Source organism: Berghia stephanieae, chromosome 3 (assembly GCF_034508935.2).
Source record: "Berghia stephanieae isolate SIO BIC M18660-M18661 chromosome 3, UCSD_Bste_1.3, whole genome shotgun sequence".
In the NCBI taxonomy this organism is placed as follows: domain Eukaryota; kingdom Metazoa; phylum Mollusca; class Gastropoda; order Nudibranchia; family Aeolidiidae; genus Berghia; species Berghia stephanieae.
Window position 1 is genome coordinate 42,904,587 of NC_088362.1, and position 17,580 is coordinate 42,922,166.

At 35.4% G+C, this 17,580-nt stretch overlaps 2 protein-coding genes and 1 long non-coding RNA gene across 11 annotated transcripts in view; all 3 read left to right on the forward strand.

Annotated features, from left to right (window-relative positions):
• LOC144967774 (KH domain-containing RNA-binding protein qki.L-like) overlaps positions 1-17,580 on the forward strand; it is a 95,880-nt gene that overhangs the window by 43,897 nt on the left and 34,403 nt on the right. The gene's annotated exons all lie outside the window — the stretch shown is intronic.
• On the forward strand, positions 2,387-3,611 carry LOC144967772 (uncharacterized). The gene is made up of 2 exons (XR_013644462.1): positions 2,387-2,967; positions 3,380-3,611. It is a non-coding gene; the product is annotated as an uncharacterized LOC144967772 (long non-coding RNA).
• On the forward strand, positions 4,247-11,534 carry LOC144967773 (uncharacterized). Its single transcript, XM_078905392.1, has 3 exons — positions 4,247-4,689; positions 5,506-5,722; positions 7,631-11,534. Exons 2-3 carry the CDS (start codon positions 5,566-5,568, stop codon positions 9,640-9,642), a joined length of 2,169 nt encoding a protein of 722 aa, XP_078761518.1. The 5' UTR covers positions 4,247-4,689; positions 5,506-5,565; the 3' UTR covers positions 9,643-11,534.

Sequence of the window (17,580 nt, forward strand, 5' to 3'; positions counted from 1 at the left end):
CACACACACACACACACACACCTCCCGGGGCCTTTCCACTCGTTCCCTTTTTCTTTTCTTACCCCACTCCCCTCCAACCGGAAATGGGTCGTGTGCCATTGCCCAGAGGTCAGACAATAAATGAACAACACTGGGAGAAAGGTTAGTGATAGGGGTTTCATTTTGAGACGAGCGAGGTAGTTCTCTCACCGTTCTGGGGGAGTGCAGAGAAAACCAATACAAATGTTGATCTTGTTTAAAGCAGGATAATATAAAAAACTATATCGGCGTATGTAACGCGTATATAACAAACAGTAGTAATAGTGGTTTAGACCAACCAGGTCAATGGAGGAGGCTGGGGTTTATACCGGTTTTATCGCCTGGATAGAACAGTTACCTATGGTCTGCCACACTCTGAAAAAATCACGTATTAAAAATTTTAACCAGATAAATCGACCTAAAAATATCGATCGATTAAAACAACTCATTTTTTTTTTTTTTTAATTCAAACCTGGGCTTCTTAAAAATTTGGAAAGAAAAAACAACCCCCCCCCCCCCCCCCAAAAAAAAAAAAAAAAAACCAAAAAAAAAATCCGAAAAACACGTTCTTCATGACTCATCTCGGGACTCAAACCTGGGATTTCACGCGATGATGTGGTCGATGTGGGTGTTGAGAAAATGCTGTCGAATAGATTCATCTGAGTTCAGTCTAAAGTTAAGGAAGTGCATAGATACGATGCGGACGTGAGAGCAGTGGAAATTATCCCACGTTTAGAAAACACTATTTTATGTTATGTCTTTAAATAGAGAGATCGAGTCCAATCGACAGTATTACGCCGATGTCACACGAATCTATTAATTAATATAGAGAGAAAAAGGAAGATGGCAGGCAGTTCTGGAAGAAATTAGCTGGTGGATTTGTATCAAATTATTTCGAGGATAATTGTATGCCGAGAACGTGTTAAGTTCTTATGCTTTATTTCCTGTTTACCGGAGGCATTGTCTAAATGAGATTTGAGGTTAGGGACCAAGGAGACCCATCTCTCTCTCTATATATATATATCTCCTCTCTCTCTCTCTCTCTCTCTCTCTCTCTCTCTCTCTCTCTTTCTCCACACACGCACACACACACACACACACGCGCGCGTGCACACACACAAACATACTCGAATGAAGAAGATAAAGAAAGGGGGAGGGGAGTGGTCAGGGAAGGGGGAGGGGTGAATATACGACGTTCAATTTACAACGTATGTCTGCCGTGAGCGATCCCTTGCGTCTTGGGCGATATCGCCTTATCTGTGAAACCCGCTCCTAAATGACCATCTCCTATTGAATGTCTCCTCCAGGAAAGACTTAATGAAAGAACGAGCCAGGGCTATCTAATTCGATGCACAGTCCAAGGTAGTTTGACTGATATGGCCATCTTAAAACTGTCAGTTAATACGATTCACTTACCCACGAGACCACCATCATAAACGAGACCGTTTAGACAGCTTTTCGAAATCTTGAAAATAGATATATGTTTAGCAGTCCTGTCATCGCTTTTACCGTGCATACGGTTTGCCGATTTATTTATTTATTTATTTATTTATTTATTTATTTATTTATTTATTTATTTATTTATTTATTTATTTATTCATTCATTTAATTTTTTTCTCCTTTTCTTGATTTTGTTTTTGTTTGGTTTACAATCTTATCTACATACCTTACAATATAGAAATAGGTGCGAGAGAGGTTCGATAGTGCATTACAACCCATAAAATGCTTCCCCTTCAGTCTCACACACACACGCGCGCGCGCGCACACACATACATATATATATATATATATATATATATATATATATATATATATATATATATATATGTATTAATACCGGATAGGGAGACTTTTGGTACCCCTATTAGTTCATTTTACAGTACTTTACCAATAGGGAGACCAAAATCCGGTCCCCCTATTGATTTGACCTCTAGCACATTCACTTTTCTATTTTTAGTTTAAGGTTGTCAACCCAACCGTCAAGGATATATAATTGTAAATCATAGTATTGAAGTTATTTGTTAAACACCACAGTAAGAAGAGTTATGCCTAAATTTTCACGTTGGTCAATAAGGTGACCGCCTGAAAAAAGTACAATAGGGGTACCAGTGTTTTCATCGATATATTTCAATAGTGAGGCAATATATCTTTCCGAAATTTTCTCTAAAATTCTAGAGCATTATATGGATTTTTATAGTAATGAAAACCTAATATAAAATTGTGTGAAAGTTGATGAACTGAGGAATGAACAAGATATACGAATTATAATCTATTTTTTAGAAACAGATTTATCGAATCTTGGTCCGGATTCTTATCTTGGTGACAAGAGACAAGCAAACATAGTAACTCTTTTTTTCGTGAAACGTATGTTTAGTCAATTTCGCGCATAAAGAGGCACTCGGCACTCACTCACTCTGCAAGTCGGTAGTAGGTGGTTATCAGTTATCAGCTCGGCCTTTAGTTCTTAGTCAAACGCTTCATCAAACCCATTATTGAGTAGCATGTTGATGCCTGATGCCAGTTGAAGCCATCTCGACGTCGTGAAATGGAGCATCTTCTGTCATAGCAGTAGAATCGTCAGATGCCGCATTTAAATCCTCCATTCCAGGCGTTGCTGTTGCCATATCGATCTTCGAAATGATTTGGTCTAGACGTCAAGTTGACCCGTTCTATGTCTGAAGAGATTTTAAAGTGCAATACCTAACATTATAACTTGATCTACAAAAGAGTCTTTTTAAATGAACCGCTGTGTTTCTATATTTTTCAAGAACCAAGGATATCTGATAACCACTGACTACTGACTTACAAAGAGAGTGGCCGACGGACGTCCTCTCTATAGCCGCAAGTATTTTTTCGTCACTTGCTGAGTTCCAAACTAGACGTCTATGGCATCGTGGGGTAAATTGATGCTGGAGGCATCATTGAAGAGACACCGAGATAATTATAATGGTAAGTTATTGGCCATTCTTATTACATCACAGTTGATTTAAGATTTTCAATAGGGTAGACATCACACACCGATTGATGATTGTCACTTGTCAGTCAGTCATTTGGAAGTGGAGTCAGATAATTCGGGAACTTCTGTAGACTGTAGATTCACACTAGTGAGTAAGATCTGTCGTTTACTACTAATACTACTACTACTACCACTACTACTTTTAGTTTTAGCGCTATCCAACTCAACACTTCTCGTGTTTATTTTATTTTGGCAAAACTAGAATGGATTTTTGAAAAGAATATAAAATAATTTAAACTTAAACCTGTCTTTGCATCTTGCTTTATGCATACAGTATGCCATATCACAGCCATCACAAAATCATAGTTTAATGTTGAGAATATGCTATTTCTTTTGTAACTTCAGATCAGAGAGATTTGAGCTTTAAAAATCCTGAAAAATGTCTTGCTGTCAATCCAGACAACCCTTTTGATGTGATCTATGATGTTAATGGTAAGAATGTAATTTGATGAGGAAATGAATAACATTTAGGTACACATAGTTTGCTTTTTTTTTTTTTTTTTTTGAGTCATGATGTGTAATACTATTACAGTCCACTCCGGATAATTGCAACTCATTTAATCGCAACTTTCGGTTAATCACAATATTTCCTAAGCAATGGAAATAATTCTATATAAAAGTCACTGGTTAATTGCAACAAACTTCGGTTTTTTAAAAAGTGGTAAATTCAAGAAATCAAACAGTATATCATGATTAAATTTCATCATGGATGAAATCGTGACAGGTTGAAGAATCGAGAGTGAGCAGGATTTAATGCTACAGTAGTGTGTCACCACTCTGTTAGAGTCGAAAGAGGGCGGGGCTCTGCAGTATGGGTTTGTGACGTCATCGGTGGCCATTAAATAGAAGAGGGGTGGGGCTGGTCATAATCTTGACAACAGGTTATAAATGACAGTTATAAAGAGAGACTGAGCGATATCCTTTGTTTTAGGATTAACAACTGTGCATTGTGACCAATGAGTTTGGTGAGAGCTTATTGTCTCTCATTAAGGCTAATCTCTTTAACTCTGACAAATGTTGAATTGTTGAGAAAAAAGATTGAAACTTCTTCCAATCTGAATAAGATATCGGCTTGCTTCATAGCTGCTTTTGGTTGACCAATCTACACGGGGCTGCCATATGGTTTTTGTTTCAATCAAATTGCTCTATATGTGGTTGACTAAGAATATTATTTACTGGTTTGAGTTGACAATAAATGTGTAAAATGTTGAAATAGTGGACAGGAAACTGAATTTCGGTTAATCCCAACATTTTCGATGATCCCAAGGTATTGCGATTATCCTAAGTGGACTGTACCTGAATCTTGAACGAAAAACTATCATATGGATATGATTATAGACAGATTGGTTTCTGGAATTATATTTCCGTCCTCCCTTGCCAACTCTGACGTTCTTGAAATTTAAAAGAAAATAGCCAGAAGGTTTCGGACTTAATTTTCTTTTTTTTCCAAAGGACAATAGTCATAAGGTAAATAATTTTTAAAAAATCCTTTTACAGCATAAGATGGCATGATTTTTTGTTTAAGAGTTTAGAGAAAAACTTGCACATGATAGTCTTCAGCTTTTTTTTTTGTTGTTTTTATTTTCTATATAGACTCCAACTCAGAGCCTGAAAGTGATGCAGAACAAAGTTCCATATCACATGATTCATTTGTGGTAAGTATGTACATTAAAATAAAATCATAACATTTGTATAGCGTTTATCCACAGTTGGCACCATGCTCAAAATGCTTCACATCACCATATTTTGTGGTGGACAAAACACATTTGCCACAAAAGATGAGACCTGCAGTCTGTTAGGCGCAATACAATATTTCAGGACAAGGACAACACTGTTTTACACCAGTGAGATCTCCTAGTTTTTTGTTGTTAAAAATTTTTCTTTGCAGTGGACTTCGCCAACAATAACACTATTTTAAACCTTCCTCGTTATATTTTGAAGTGATATTCATTGATGAGCCATTCACATTTGAAGTCGTTTGTTTTTTATTTGACAAAATGTGAAAATGATGCGTTTCCAGGAAAAATTAAAATAGCTTCTGTTGGGATTATACTTTTGATCTCGCATTTTGTCCAAATTCTCTTGCATCGTAATGTTTATCAACTTTTTTTGTTAACTATATTGCAGTTGCAAGGTTAGGAAGTTCATATTGTTGCAATGACAACCGTTTATATGTCCAGAATCGTAGTGATATAAAAAATTGTTTTGTAGTTGTTGGTCCTGGTGTAGGATTTAAAGAGTTGGTTAAAAACGGTTTACTGAAACCCTGGTTGGTGTATCTATATTTATCCAAGCACAGTTGAACATATTAAATACTTAGACAATATGTCTGCCTTTCTCAACTCTTTTTTATTATACTTGCATTATTAACCAGCTAATTGTTTAGTTGGATTATTAAACAATGGCTCTTCATGTTTATTGTCAACATGAATAAATTGATTGATCTGTCATCTTTTCCACAAAATATACAGGGTCCCGATTTTGTTGCTGACTCCGAGTCTGATTCCTCTACGTACTCTGTGAGGTACCCAATGCTGAGTACATCATTGTCTCTGGAACCTAGTGCTCATTCCCCAACTCAGTCAGAGCCTCATCCACAACTATCACAGACTGAACCTCGTTGCCAGTCTGGGACCCAGGTTCAACCCGAATGCTATACACTTGCAAACCAACGTGTTACGTGCAATGGTGAGTCATTTTTTTGTCATTCTTCTCCTTTGATATTTGTGGGATCAATTTTAATTTACCCATTCCTTTTAAAAGAAAACTTCCACCCCCTCCATGGTGCTGCATTTGTGTTATTGCATTTTTTTCTGTTTTGGCAGTGCTGCGTCGCAAAATACGCTACCATTTACATAACAAGCACAAATCCAAATTTGATAGGGTGGACATCTTAGAATCTGAAACCCCAATGTGTGAGTGATATCAGTGAAACCAGCCATAAAAATGTTCATGTTTATTTTATTGGGGTTTTTTTTGTCTGTAATAGACTTAAATTGCTTGTATTGTAAGTGTTAAAATGGTTTTTTTGTTACAACCCATCTATATATTAAAACTGTTTCTTTGTATTTCTATGATGCTTAAGGCTTTTTTTCACAGACCAGCTGGAAACTTAACGAGAATCAGAGTAGATAACATTTTTATTAATCTTGCAACCTAAACAGTATATGATGATTGGGAGCATTTAAAGAAAAGCACATTTTCTTTTTAATTTGTCGGTACTAAAATTATACTTTGATAATGTCTGCTGTGGTACAAACCCTTTTGACTTCCAGGTTCAATATTTTTCTTTATTCTAAAATTCTTGGGTGTCCTTTCAATGACAACTGAGATCATTAAAATTCAGCTCACAACATGATGTGTGTAGATTTGATGAAAACATATGTTCGAGTTGAGAAGCAGTGTTCACGAACTTGCTGATCGTTTTTACTAGCATTTATTTTCCTAACTTACCTGTGTCAATTAACAAAGGCAAGACTCAAATATTTTCTATCTGAACAGTGTGTTTGTTATTGAAATATTTCCGGCATATACATGTCATATTTCATTCCCACAAAATATAAATCAGGATTAAGTTGTCTGGGCATCAGCATCGTTCAGGCAGTTGGGGGGAAGTCTTTAAGGAATTAATGAAGCCGATGCTCAACCGGTCTGGAGGACGTTTGATTGATGTCGGCTGTTTGTTCTGCCAGCCGGTGATGTTTTCTCACTCCCTCAATGACAAAGTCATTGTTATGACTATGAACTATAGTCTATTATTACTTTTGTTACTATATTAATTGTTACTTATTGCCGCTACTGTTATTATTATTTATTATTATTATTATTATTATTATTATTATTATTATTATTATTATTATTATTATTATTATTATTATTATGATATTGCCTTCATTGCATTCTATTACTATTATTGATATAATTAATTTCTGATTGTTGTAAATAATTTATGTGAATTGAATTTTGTCGATTGGCCAAGGGCCTACAATAAACTTAAATGAAATGTTAGTCTTTGGATAGGACTTGGGTCTATTCTTGATTGCTTTTCCGCCTGGGTCGAGTGAAGCATTTGGAGTAAATTTTGTTGCTCAACGTAAAAAACATGACGCTTACCATTCCGCTGATACTGATCCCTCCAAGGGGTGGTTGGGGAAAAACCTAAAATTCTTTTGACATTCTGTCTGATTTTTCGCTGAAACAACAAAGGACAATCTATGTATTCAGATGAGACTTCAATGTGTTACTATTCCGATTTATGTTCATATTTTGATTATAATGAAGAGGGAACCCTGAACCCAGTGAAGTGGGTGGATTGATCTATTTATTTCTATTTCAAAACAAAAATATGGCGTCTTTTCACTGGATTTGTTATGTGGCAGAGGTCTCCACAAATCTAACATACCTCTTCCAAAGGAATAGATGGTAGAAAAGTATATAACAAGAAGGAATTATGACAGTTACTTGTCCAGGCCTTAAATATTTGGAATGCTATTCCTCTCTATCGCTGTCATGTAGCTGATGTGCATACGATCTGTCTATTGATTTATTTTCATAGTTCATAGCATGATGTGCTTTATTTTTTCTTTTTTTTCCCAGAGAAATACAAAAAGCCAAGGAGACCCTGTCCATACTGTGGACAGTTGCAAACAAAACTCTCAAGGCATTTGATGAGGAAACACAAAGATGAGACAGAAGTTACAGAGGCCATGAAACAGCCTGTAAAGGAAAGGGATAGAACAATGGAGAATCTCAAGAAAAAGGGCATTTTTTATTCAAACACTAGAAACAATTCAATAGTTATGCGTGAGAGAGCACAAGGGTCACATGAAGTTATGTGTGCTGGCTGTAAGGGGTTTTACTCTGGACGAAGGGTTTATGAACACAAAAAGAAATGTAGTACTGAGCATGCTCTGTGTACTGGGGTTGTAAAATTTTATCCCGTGGCTCCCAATGCAAGTAAAGAAATAAAGGAGAATATTCTTGACAAATTTCGGAATGATGAAGTGGGAAATTTGTGTCGATCAGACAAAGCTATAGTATTGTTAGGAACAAAATTGTGGAGTAAAAGTTCAAAGAAGGAGAGAAAAGTTATAATGAGTGATTTACGCATCTTAGGAAATTTGATTTTAAAAACTAGGAAGAGAACAAATCGACCTTCTTTCTCTGGAGAGGACGTGGTGAAGCGTTGTAACTTTAATGAAATATCGCAAACCATTTCTGAAATGACTTTGAAAGAGGATGGGACATTGAAAGCAGGCTTGAAGCTTTCAATTGGATTTATATTGAAAAAGTTAATTAATTTCTTAAAAGGGGAATATATAATGCAAAACAAAATGGAAGAATCCGCAGAGATAGATTTGTTCAAAGCTGTCCTGGATTATAATTGGGATAGTATTTTTTTTACAGCCAGAGTTCAATGTGAAGCAAAGAGAACAAATTTGAGAAAACCCAAAGAGATGCCATTAGAGAATGATATAAAGAAGCTACGGCAATTTATTACTGAAGAGATGGTCCGTATTTGTGAGGATGATTATCAATTATTTGATTCACATATGTTTGTTAGGCTTCGCAATGTCATCGTAGCTAGGCTTACAATGTTTAATGCGAGGAGAGGCGGAGAACCCGCAAGGATGTTGTTAAAAGACTGGAATGATGCAGATTCAGGTGTATGGGTTGATCCCCAGCTTGTACAACATGTCACTGATCCTCTGGAAAAAGCGTTACTTGAGAAGTATAAGCTGGCATATCAGTCTGGAAAGGGAAGCAAGATGTTGGTCCCTGTGTTGATACCCAATGACACAATTCAGCCTTTAAGGAAACTTGCACAGGAGCGTAAAGCTGTTGATATTTCAGACAACCCATTTCTTTTTCCAAATACAGGAATATCCAAAGATCATGTAAGTGGTTACATTGCCATCAAATATGTCACTTCCTTAGTAAAGGATTTAGAGAAACCCCAGTTGTTAATAGCTGATAAATTCAGGCACCGAGCTTCGACATTATTTGCCTTACTTGATGTCCCACAACACGAGAGAGATGTCTTCTATCGACATATGGGACACAGTGAATCAATCAATCAAAACATTTATCAGTGTCCACTTGCAATACGAGAAATAACAGAAGTTGGTCATTTTTTGGGTCAAATTGATAACTCAGCATCGGTCACTGGGGAAGGAAATTGTAACATTGAAACAAATGACTTTGTAGTGAATAGAGACTCAAATGCAAATTTTGGAACATCCATAGTAACAGCTGCAAATCAAGAAGAAATATTTGATGGTGAAGCAGGAGTGCCAAATCAGCTTACGTGTTCTTCAAAACAAACTGAACCCAAGAGGAATTCAAGCAAAAATCGGAGATACATGTCATGGTCATATGAGGATACAGATAGAGTCAAGTCATATTTTAAAAACTTTGTCGAAGATGTTTCAGCACATGGTTCAAGGGGATCATTACCTAGAAAGTCTGAAATTATTCTGTTCTTAAAACACCACAGGGTATTTTCACAAAAAGGAATCCCTGAAGGTACACTAATTAGTTTGGTGAAGACAAGAATTTTTAATGAAAGAAATAAATATAGAAGGGAAAGAGCGTTTCAATCGGTGTAATGACAATCATGAATTTGATTTGTATTACATTCATTGTATTGTATAGTGTTATTGACATATTTTGGGGGTTTACAAAAAACGTTTTATCTTTATATAGTACAATCTGTTCATCATTGCAATATCCTTTTTTATATTATATGAACATTCATTTGCTCAGCTTGAGAGACAAATGCTTTGTAGAACCATAGCTGTCAACCGTTCTGTTAAAAACGGATTTGTTCCGTATTTGACTTCCTGAGTCAGTAAGTGCTTATTTTTAGTTCAAAATCCGTATTTTGTAATTTTTGACTAATTTGTGGTAAAAAAGCCATGTGAGCCTAATGAATTATTATTATTGATCCATTATTATTACTATTACTACTACTACTATTGTTGTTATTATTATTATCATTATTATTGGTGTCCAGTGAGAGCATAATCTCCATTTGTGTAGCTCTTTAATTTGAATTATGCCTCTATCATAAATGATTTTCAACAATTAAAAAAGTTCCATTCGTTTATATGACGCCTGTATTTTACTCAAACCTTTCATAATGTATTGGAGATTTGCATAGGATATGGATGTTAGCCTCGATATACTTTGAATATTCTAAGACAGTATTGATACTTTCACTATTTGTTACAAATATTATTTTAATTAAGAATAAAATTAAATCCACCTTTTTGATTGGAAGGTATTCAATAAGAAAATCAATTGCTTATATTGATTAAAGATGACAATGATTATTTCCCTTTATTAATTTATGAAATATATAAATTTAATCCCTTTAAAAACATCTTCATCTGATTTTAATTTTTTTTTTTTCAAGCAAGCTTTTGTAACGGTTTAGGTTCAAGAAAAATAAGTATACTCCATTTTTAGGTGTGTTTATCTTGTCAAAGTAAAGAAGTAGGAATTCTCTAATATTTAGAGGTGCATTTTACTATAACTACTATTATAGTATACTACTTACAGACCATTATGTTGCATGAAAGAAAACATATATGCAATCGTCTACTTTTTATCTGAACTCACCTAATTTTTACCCCAAAACGCCCTCTCAAGTGATGTACCAGGTTGGTAGTTATGCATTTCTAACCATCTTAAGTTATTTCATTTATTTTACAATTGTGCTTCTTGTGTATTGGTCCTTATCAAAGTTGAGGCAGTTGAATTCTTTCTTTATATTGTCCGTTCTGAATTTTGATCTCATTGTGGAAAGCTCCCATAGCGGGCAGGGAGGTACACACTGTGTCTTCTATCCCCTTATATCTGTTTTCCAACATGCTTTCAGTCTTTGTCTTGGAATGAGATTACTTGTTTTTTTCCTGGCCCTCGCCGGAGTCCTAGCTGGGAGGGAAGCAGTCAAATGCATATTTATTGTTTTGGGAGATGATATTTTTTTCCTTGTAAATCATCTCTCTGTTATGTATTATTACTATATTTGTTATTTTTTAATGTATAATGTAAGCATTTGAGTGTGTTCCTCTTTGTTGGATTTTGTTCTTGTGTCCGGATAAGACTTATAGGTGATCTCAAACTAAGTACATTGGTGATACGCTCTTGGAATCTACATCTGATCCCTATTTGTTCCCAGTTCCCCTATGTCTTACTTTCTCTTGGATGCTTCAACTGTAATTCTAGAACTTTTTACTATCCAATTTTCTTCCTTTTTACTGGCGCTGATATAACCTAAATGTGTTGCAAGCGCCGTAAAACCCTTAAAAACAAAACAACAATCATTGTGGAAAGTGTCATTTTAACGATTCAAATGTGCTGGTACTAAACCCGATAATTGAGCAACATTTGGACTAGCCTCTGTCATCTCAAACTTGTTAGTGTTAGTAATAGTAATTAAAAAGGCTGACTTTTATATGTTGCGATTCGATGAAGGGGGGGGGGGGGGGGGGGGGGGGGCTTCGGCACACATCGTCCCTCATCCCGGGCCAAATGAGCGTTCCTTATTTTATTTTTGAAAAGTTGGCAGCTATGTAGAACTATCTGAAAGAATCAGATATGGCAGAATAAAAAGTCTTTCTACTAACCCTAACTTAATTGGCCAATGTAGCTTTATGTTCAGCATTTTCTAGATACCTAATGTAAAATTTCACTATTCTTTTTATGATAATTTTAAGAGTTGCAATCTTTAGAGGCGACTGTCAAGAAATGACACCTCTGTGCATTTAATTTCATTCTTTCTTTATCCCCTCATCCTTAATCAGAATAATAATAATTAATAATGAAAAAAAAAATGCAGCAACGACAGCTTAGAACGGCATAAAGTGCTTAAGAATTATTTTTTTTTTGCATTAAACTTTATTCAAACGATTTTCAACACTTTTGCTTCACAGTTTATGCTTTTTAACAAATGCAATTAAGCAACTTACCAGCAACAACATATTGGTTTGTTATCATTTGAGGGTTTTATCAGTAAAACTGTTTCTATCCTTTTATGTTGCACTGTACACATAGCAAACTTCATGCTTTTATTTGGTGACCAAAGACTTATGTGATACAGTGGATGAATGTTTGTGATGGCTTTTGGAACTGAAATAAACCTGCAATATGATTTGTAGACTTCTATCGTTATGTATCATTTTTCGGTCAAATGTAAATGTAATTTTACACGAGCTTGATGTATCATAAAACCCACAATGAGCTCAACGTGCAGCTGGTAGTACATTTATATGGACACGAACAGAACAACGTTGTTACAATTCAGTAACGTACTCCAATTAACACAAGTGAGACTGTAAATGAGACTTTTACAATGACTCTGCATCGCCACAAATATAGATTCGAACCCTGGCAACTCGGGCGTCAGACGAACTGTCTACCACGAAACCAAAGCAAGCATTGTGCAAGTTAAAGTGAATGAGATGTTGATTGAAGCCGTTCATTGTGTCCATCAGATCTGCTGTCCTATCCATCCAACTCCATTCACTGGGTGGGGTTCCCGACTTCCCATAATGGGCAGGGACGTACTCGTTGCGTCTTCTATCCCCCTATGTCTGTTTTCCAACTTGCTTTCTGTCTTTGTCTCGGGATGGGATTACTTGGTTTTGTCCAGGACCTGGCTGGGAGGGAAACAGTCAAATGTATAGTTCGAGTTTTGGGAGATTATATTTTTCCCTTGTAAATCATCTGTCTGTTATGCTCTTTATTGTTTTGTTTACATATTATTTATGCTTTGTAAACATTTGAGTGTATCCCTCTTTGTTGGGACCTGTGCTTGTGTCTGAATGAGACGTTTAGGTGATCTCAAACTAAGTACTTTGATAGTGGGCTCTTGGAATCTACTGTTTCCTATTTGAAACAAATCCCCTTTGCCTTACTTTTTCTTGGGTGCTCTAATTGTAGTTCCATAACTTTTTACTATCCCATTTTCTTCCTTTTTACTGGCGCTGATATGACCTTAATGTGTTGCAAGCGCCGTAAAACCCTTAAAAACAAAACAAAACAAACCAAGTCCATTCAGTGGTATACAACAACAACAAATAAACTCCTCTGCCTGGTCCCTTCTATCTCTGATCTTAACCTGGGTCGTCAGGTTTCTAAAGGGGTCGGGGACTGCAAAAACAATGGCGCACGGAGCAACTGGGAATATTTTTTGCCGTGTTTGAGTCCCAGGTTATTTCCCTGAGCGCCCCTTCTGAGGGATGGACCTTCCCAGGAGTTAGTAAATGCGTTGCTCGGCCACTTCACTCTACGCACACTGGGACTGGGATAAGCTTCGACACTATGGCCATGAAGCTCTTAATCTTAAGGACTTACTTTATTTTAGACAATTTGGTGGTAGCTCACTTGAAAATGCACTCTTAGGTATACACATATATAAACATATACTGGGCTCCCTAAAAGGGTTTTTTAATGTGGTCTCCCTAAAAACATGTTTTTACCAAATGTCTCCTTAAAGCTACAGAAACACTTAGTAAAACATTAGGGGGACCGATTAATTTTCTATATACCATTGTGATCATCAAGCATCAGAATTGTGTTCATAAATCATTGTAGGGAATCAAACTATACTCATTTGAACAAAGATTGAACAGTTTAATCAATTTGAACAAGACATATGCTTGGTCCTCCAATTGGTGCATTTCACAGTGGTCACCTTAATAGTGGATTGATACTTATATATATATATATATGAGAGAGAGAGAGAGAGAGAGAGAGAGAGAGAGAGAGAGAGAGAGAGAGAGAGAGAGAGAGAGAGAGAGAAGAGGTGGGAATAAAAAAGAGAGAAAAGGCAAAGACTATTCGATGTATCGATGTTATCGAATTATCGAATTTCAATAAAATTCAATAACGGCTCTCGTGGGTTTGTTCCAGTCGGGTCCAAAGACGTAGACGTTGGGTATCATAGAGTTGTCAAAGACATAGACTTTGGGTATCATAGAGTTGACAGACATAGACTTTGGGTATCATAGAGTTGACAAAGACGTAGACGTTGGGCATCATAGAGTTGCTACTCCTTTACCGTTATATGCGTTTCTTCATAAGTTTGATAGTTCTAATGATGATTTTTGCGCATGCTACATGCTTTTTATCACATTTGTTATCTCCTCCAATCTCTTACTACTGTTAATTTTTGATGACATCAAGGCAAGACTCTAATTGGGACTTTGTACACCTTTTGTTTGTTTGTTGTTGGTCTTGTTTGTTTTGTTTTTGTTTTTTGTTTTTTGTTTTCTTTGGGGGGGGGGGGGGGGGGTTGTTGTTGTGTGTGCGTGTGTGTGTGTGAATTGTAAATGGGAAAGTGTCCATACTGAATAGGATTAGTTAGTTGATTTTGTTTTGATCACCTCTTTGTCTCTTTATTATAGCCAACGTCGTAAGAGTGATGAATAATGGCTTGCTGCCTCACACAAACAAAACGCCTTTTCATTTCGGCATTTAAAAATACCTTCACTTCAGATTTTCGATAGAGATTACAAAATATTGTTTGAGAGAGGGAGGGAGAGAGAGAGAGAGAGAGAGAGAGAGAGAGAGAGAGAGAGAGAGAGAGAGAGAGAGAGAGAGAGAGAGAGAGAGAGAGAGAGAGAGAGATCTCAGGTAAAGGTCAGGTTTTAAACATCTGGGTCTTGTATATTATATATTAATAAGCAATAAGTAAAGTAAATGTATTTGGCGCCAGGAATGTTAAAATGCAATATTATGTCCATAAAACAAAGATGACCAGATTAGACTTGATTAGATTTATTGGAAAGGGCAAGTCATTATCCGTTATCTTTATCTTTTTATAGTCAATGTGGCGTTTATGTGGATTTAAAGGACATCCTTTCATTTGTGCTAATTTATAAAATCTCTTCTTTCTATAAACCTTTCTTTCTATATTATGATAATAACACTGTCGTCTCGTTGACGCTTTTGTCGAAATATTCTCGCACATTATTTTGTCGGTGTCTTTTACAATGAGGCGTCTCACGGGGAGCTAAAAATGACTTGGATCTTTTCATACTTGGAAGAAGACCATTATGATGGAGAGGATCAAAAGTAATTGCCTGTAGTCCTCCGGGAATTAATTTCTGCTGGCGAAGTCTTTATCATCCATGCTTTACTACAAGACCTCCATCGATATTCATTAGGGTTGGAGCTACTCCATTGGGGTCTTTTATAATAATATAGTGGGTCTTTATTATAATCTCGTATCATGTAAGTTGTCTTGGCGGCGGTTAGATGAAGGGTCGGAGGGTTAAAACCTTTTAACTTTTAAAGTAAATATAGTTGAAAGTTCGAGGATTTTAATCTTTATTGAAAGCACTGATATTACAAGAGCCGATGTTGTCTGCCTCGTATCCTCGTACGTCAGATGGAAAGAGTATATTAGGTCAGAACAAGCCGGACAGTAGGCGGAAGGGAATGGAGATGCTGGATTTTTTTCTTAAAATAATGAAATGTTCAAGTATTTGATATAATTTTGTTGCAATTAAGCGAAATACACTTTCAAGTGATGTTTTCTAAAAAGGAAACGTGTTGTAGTTATTGCTGCCAATTTATTTCTTTTTTTTTTTTTTTTTTTGTGCTTGCTTGTTTTTGTTCTTTTTTCTGTTTATATTTATTCTATATTTTTCATCTCATTTCTTTGTTTAAATTGATGGATTTGCAATTGTCACCTCTATTATGGTTAGCAATAAAACATTACTGCACTGTCAGATTCACATGCTAGTGAAGGAATACTTTCCACTATTGTTCAAATTAAATCACGATTTTCATCTACTGACATGCGATGAATATAGTCTCGTCGGTAAATTGAATTTGAACGACATCATCTGTGTGATCGTATCGTCTCTAGGGTTCTAAATAATCATTATTTGGGCATTAAGAGTTATATTTTATTATTTGAAATCCCAAGGAATTATAAATATCGAGCGACAAAACAAGCAAAGGGATGGGTAATCAATGCAATATTATAGGAATGAGAGAATGGCGTGAAAAATGTATGCTTGTTTGTTTTGACATCTCCCAGCGCGGCTTGCTCTTTTCCAGATTCCAAGATTCTACGATGAAATTTCAGTTGGGTCTTCTTTTGAGATTATTTTCCCAACTACTTGACGTTTGAAAGTTTGGTGCATTCTGCGTTTCCCTGACACCCCCTACCCCATTCTCCCCATTTCCTCTTTATCCCGAGGGAGAATGGCGATTGACTTGTTGTTAGATTCTAATGTCTCGTGGGGGTTTCAGCTGTAATGGCTTTCATTTTGGTGGTTGTATAAAAGATATTTGTAAAGAATAACCAAAGTAAATAAATAAATAAATAAGTAATTTAATGAGTTTAAATTTTGAAATAAATAAATAGAGAAAGAAATATTTTTTTAAAAAACCACTGACATAACTGAAATAACGAAAAATGGTTTTGTATTCACTTGGTTGTTCACTCATTTTAATTGCACAACTGTTAGGGCATATCTTCCAACTTCAATCTGTTCAGTTCTTGCCTTTTTAAAGGTTGGAATATAATTTAAACCTTAACAAGCGATGTTCGGTTATACGCGATGTACATGCTGGTCTGACATCCGAACTCAATTATGGCCTTAGTTTAACATTGTTGTAATAGACAATATTTTGCGTCATTTTTAAAGATTTCTATTACACAACAATGAGCCCATAATGAATTGGGTTATCAGACCTGCAATAAGTGCAAGTCGTTAACATTGACCTGTCTTTTGGTTTGCAGTCGTAACGTGGCAAATAAGGAAAAATTATGATTTAAAAAGAAATTCCCGCTGTTTATGGGTCAACACATGTTTTGTGATTGATTTTTTCTTTTTTTTGTTTAGTTTAAGTGACTTGGCGATTAATTTTAGTTGTATGCTTGTCAACCATTAAATACACGTTGATTTGAACGAACAATGAGAATTTGGGAATATATAGGTAGGATTAGTAGACTTGTCGTCTCCCTCCTGAAAACAAGTTAAATTGTTTTACCTGGCAATCATGTCTTACTTTGTTTTGTTTTTCAATTTATTATTATTATAATTATTATAATGATTATTATTATTATTATTTATTATTATTATTATTATTATTATTATTATTATTATTATTATTATTATTATTATTATTGCTCAGTTGTTTTGTGTTTTTTTTTTATTGCGATAATGCTTCCATTAAAAATGTGATGAAAGTATTTTTACATGGTACGTGGGCAGTGCTGTTAAAATAATAATTTTACGTTTTCTATTTTATTTTTTCTTAAGAGATATTTATTTTATTCGGGGTTGGGGGGGGGGGGGTGTTGGGTAGTGGTGTCTAAAGAGTCTTAATACCCTTGAATAAAAATAAAATACAACCTGTTCATTAGTATTATATTTATAATTGTTTATTCATTATTTTTTTTTCTAGTTTCGCTCGAGCAATAGTTAAGCTTTAACAACAAATTAGTCCATTTATCCGGTTGTCGAATATCCGGCATTTTAATTTTCTTACATCTTTACTATAAATACATCTACCTATTA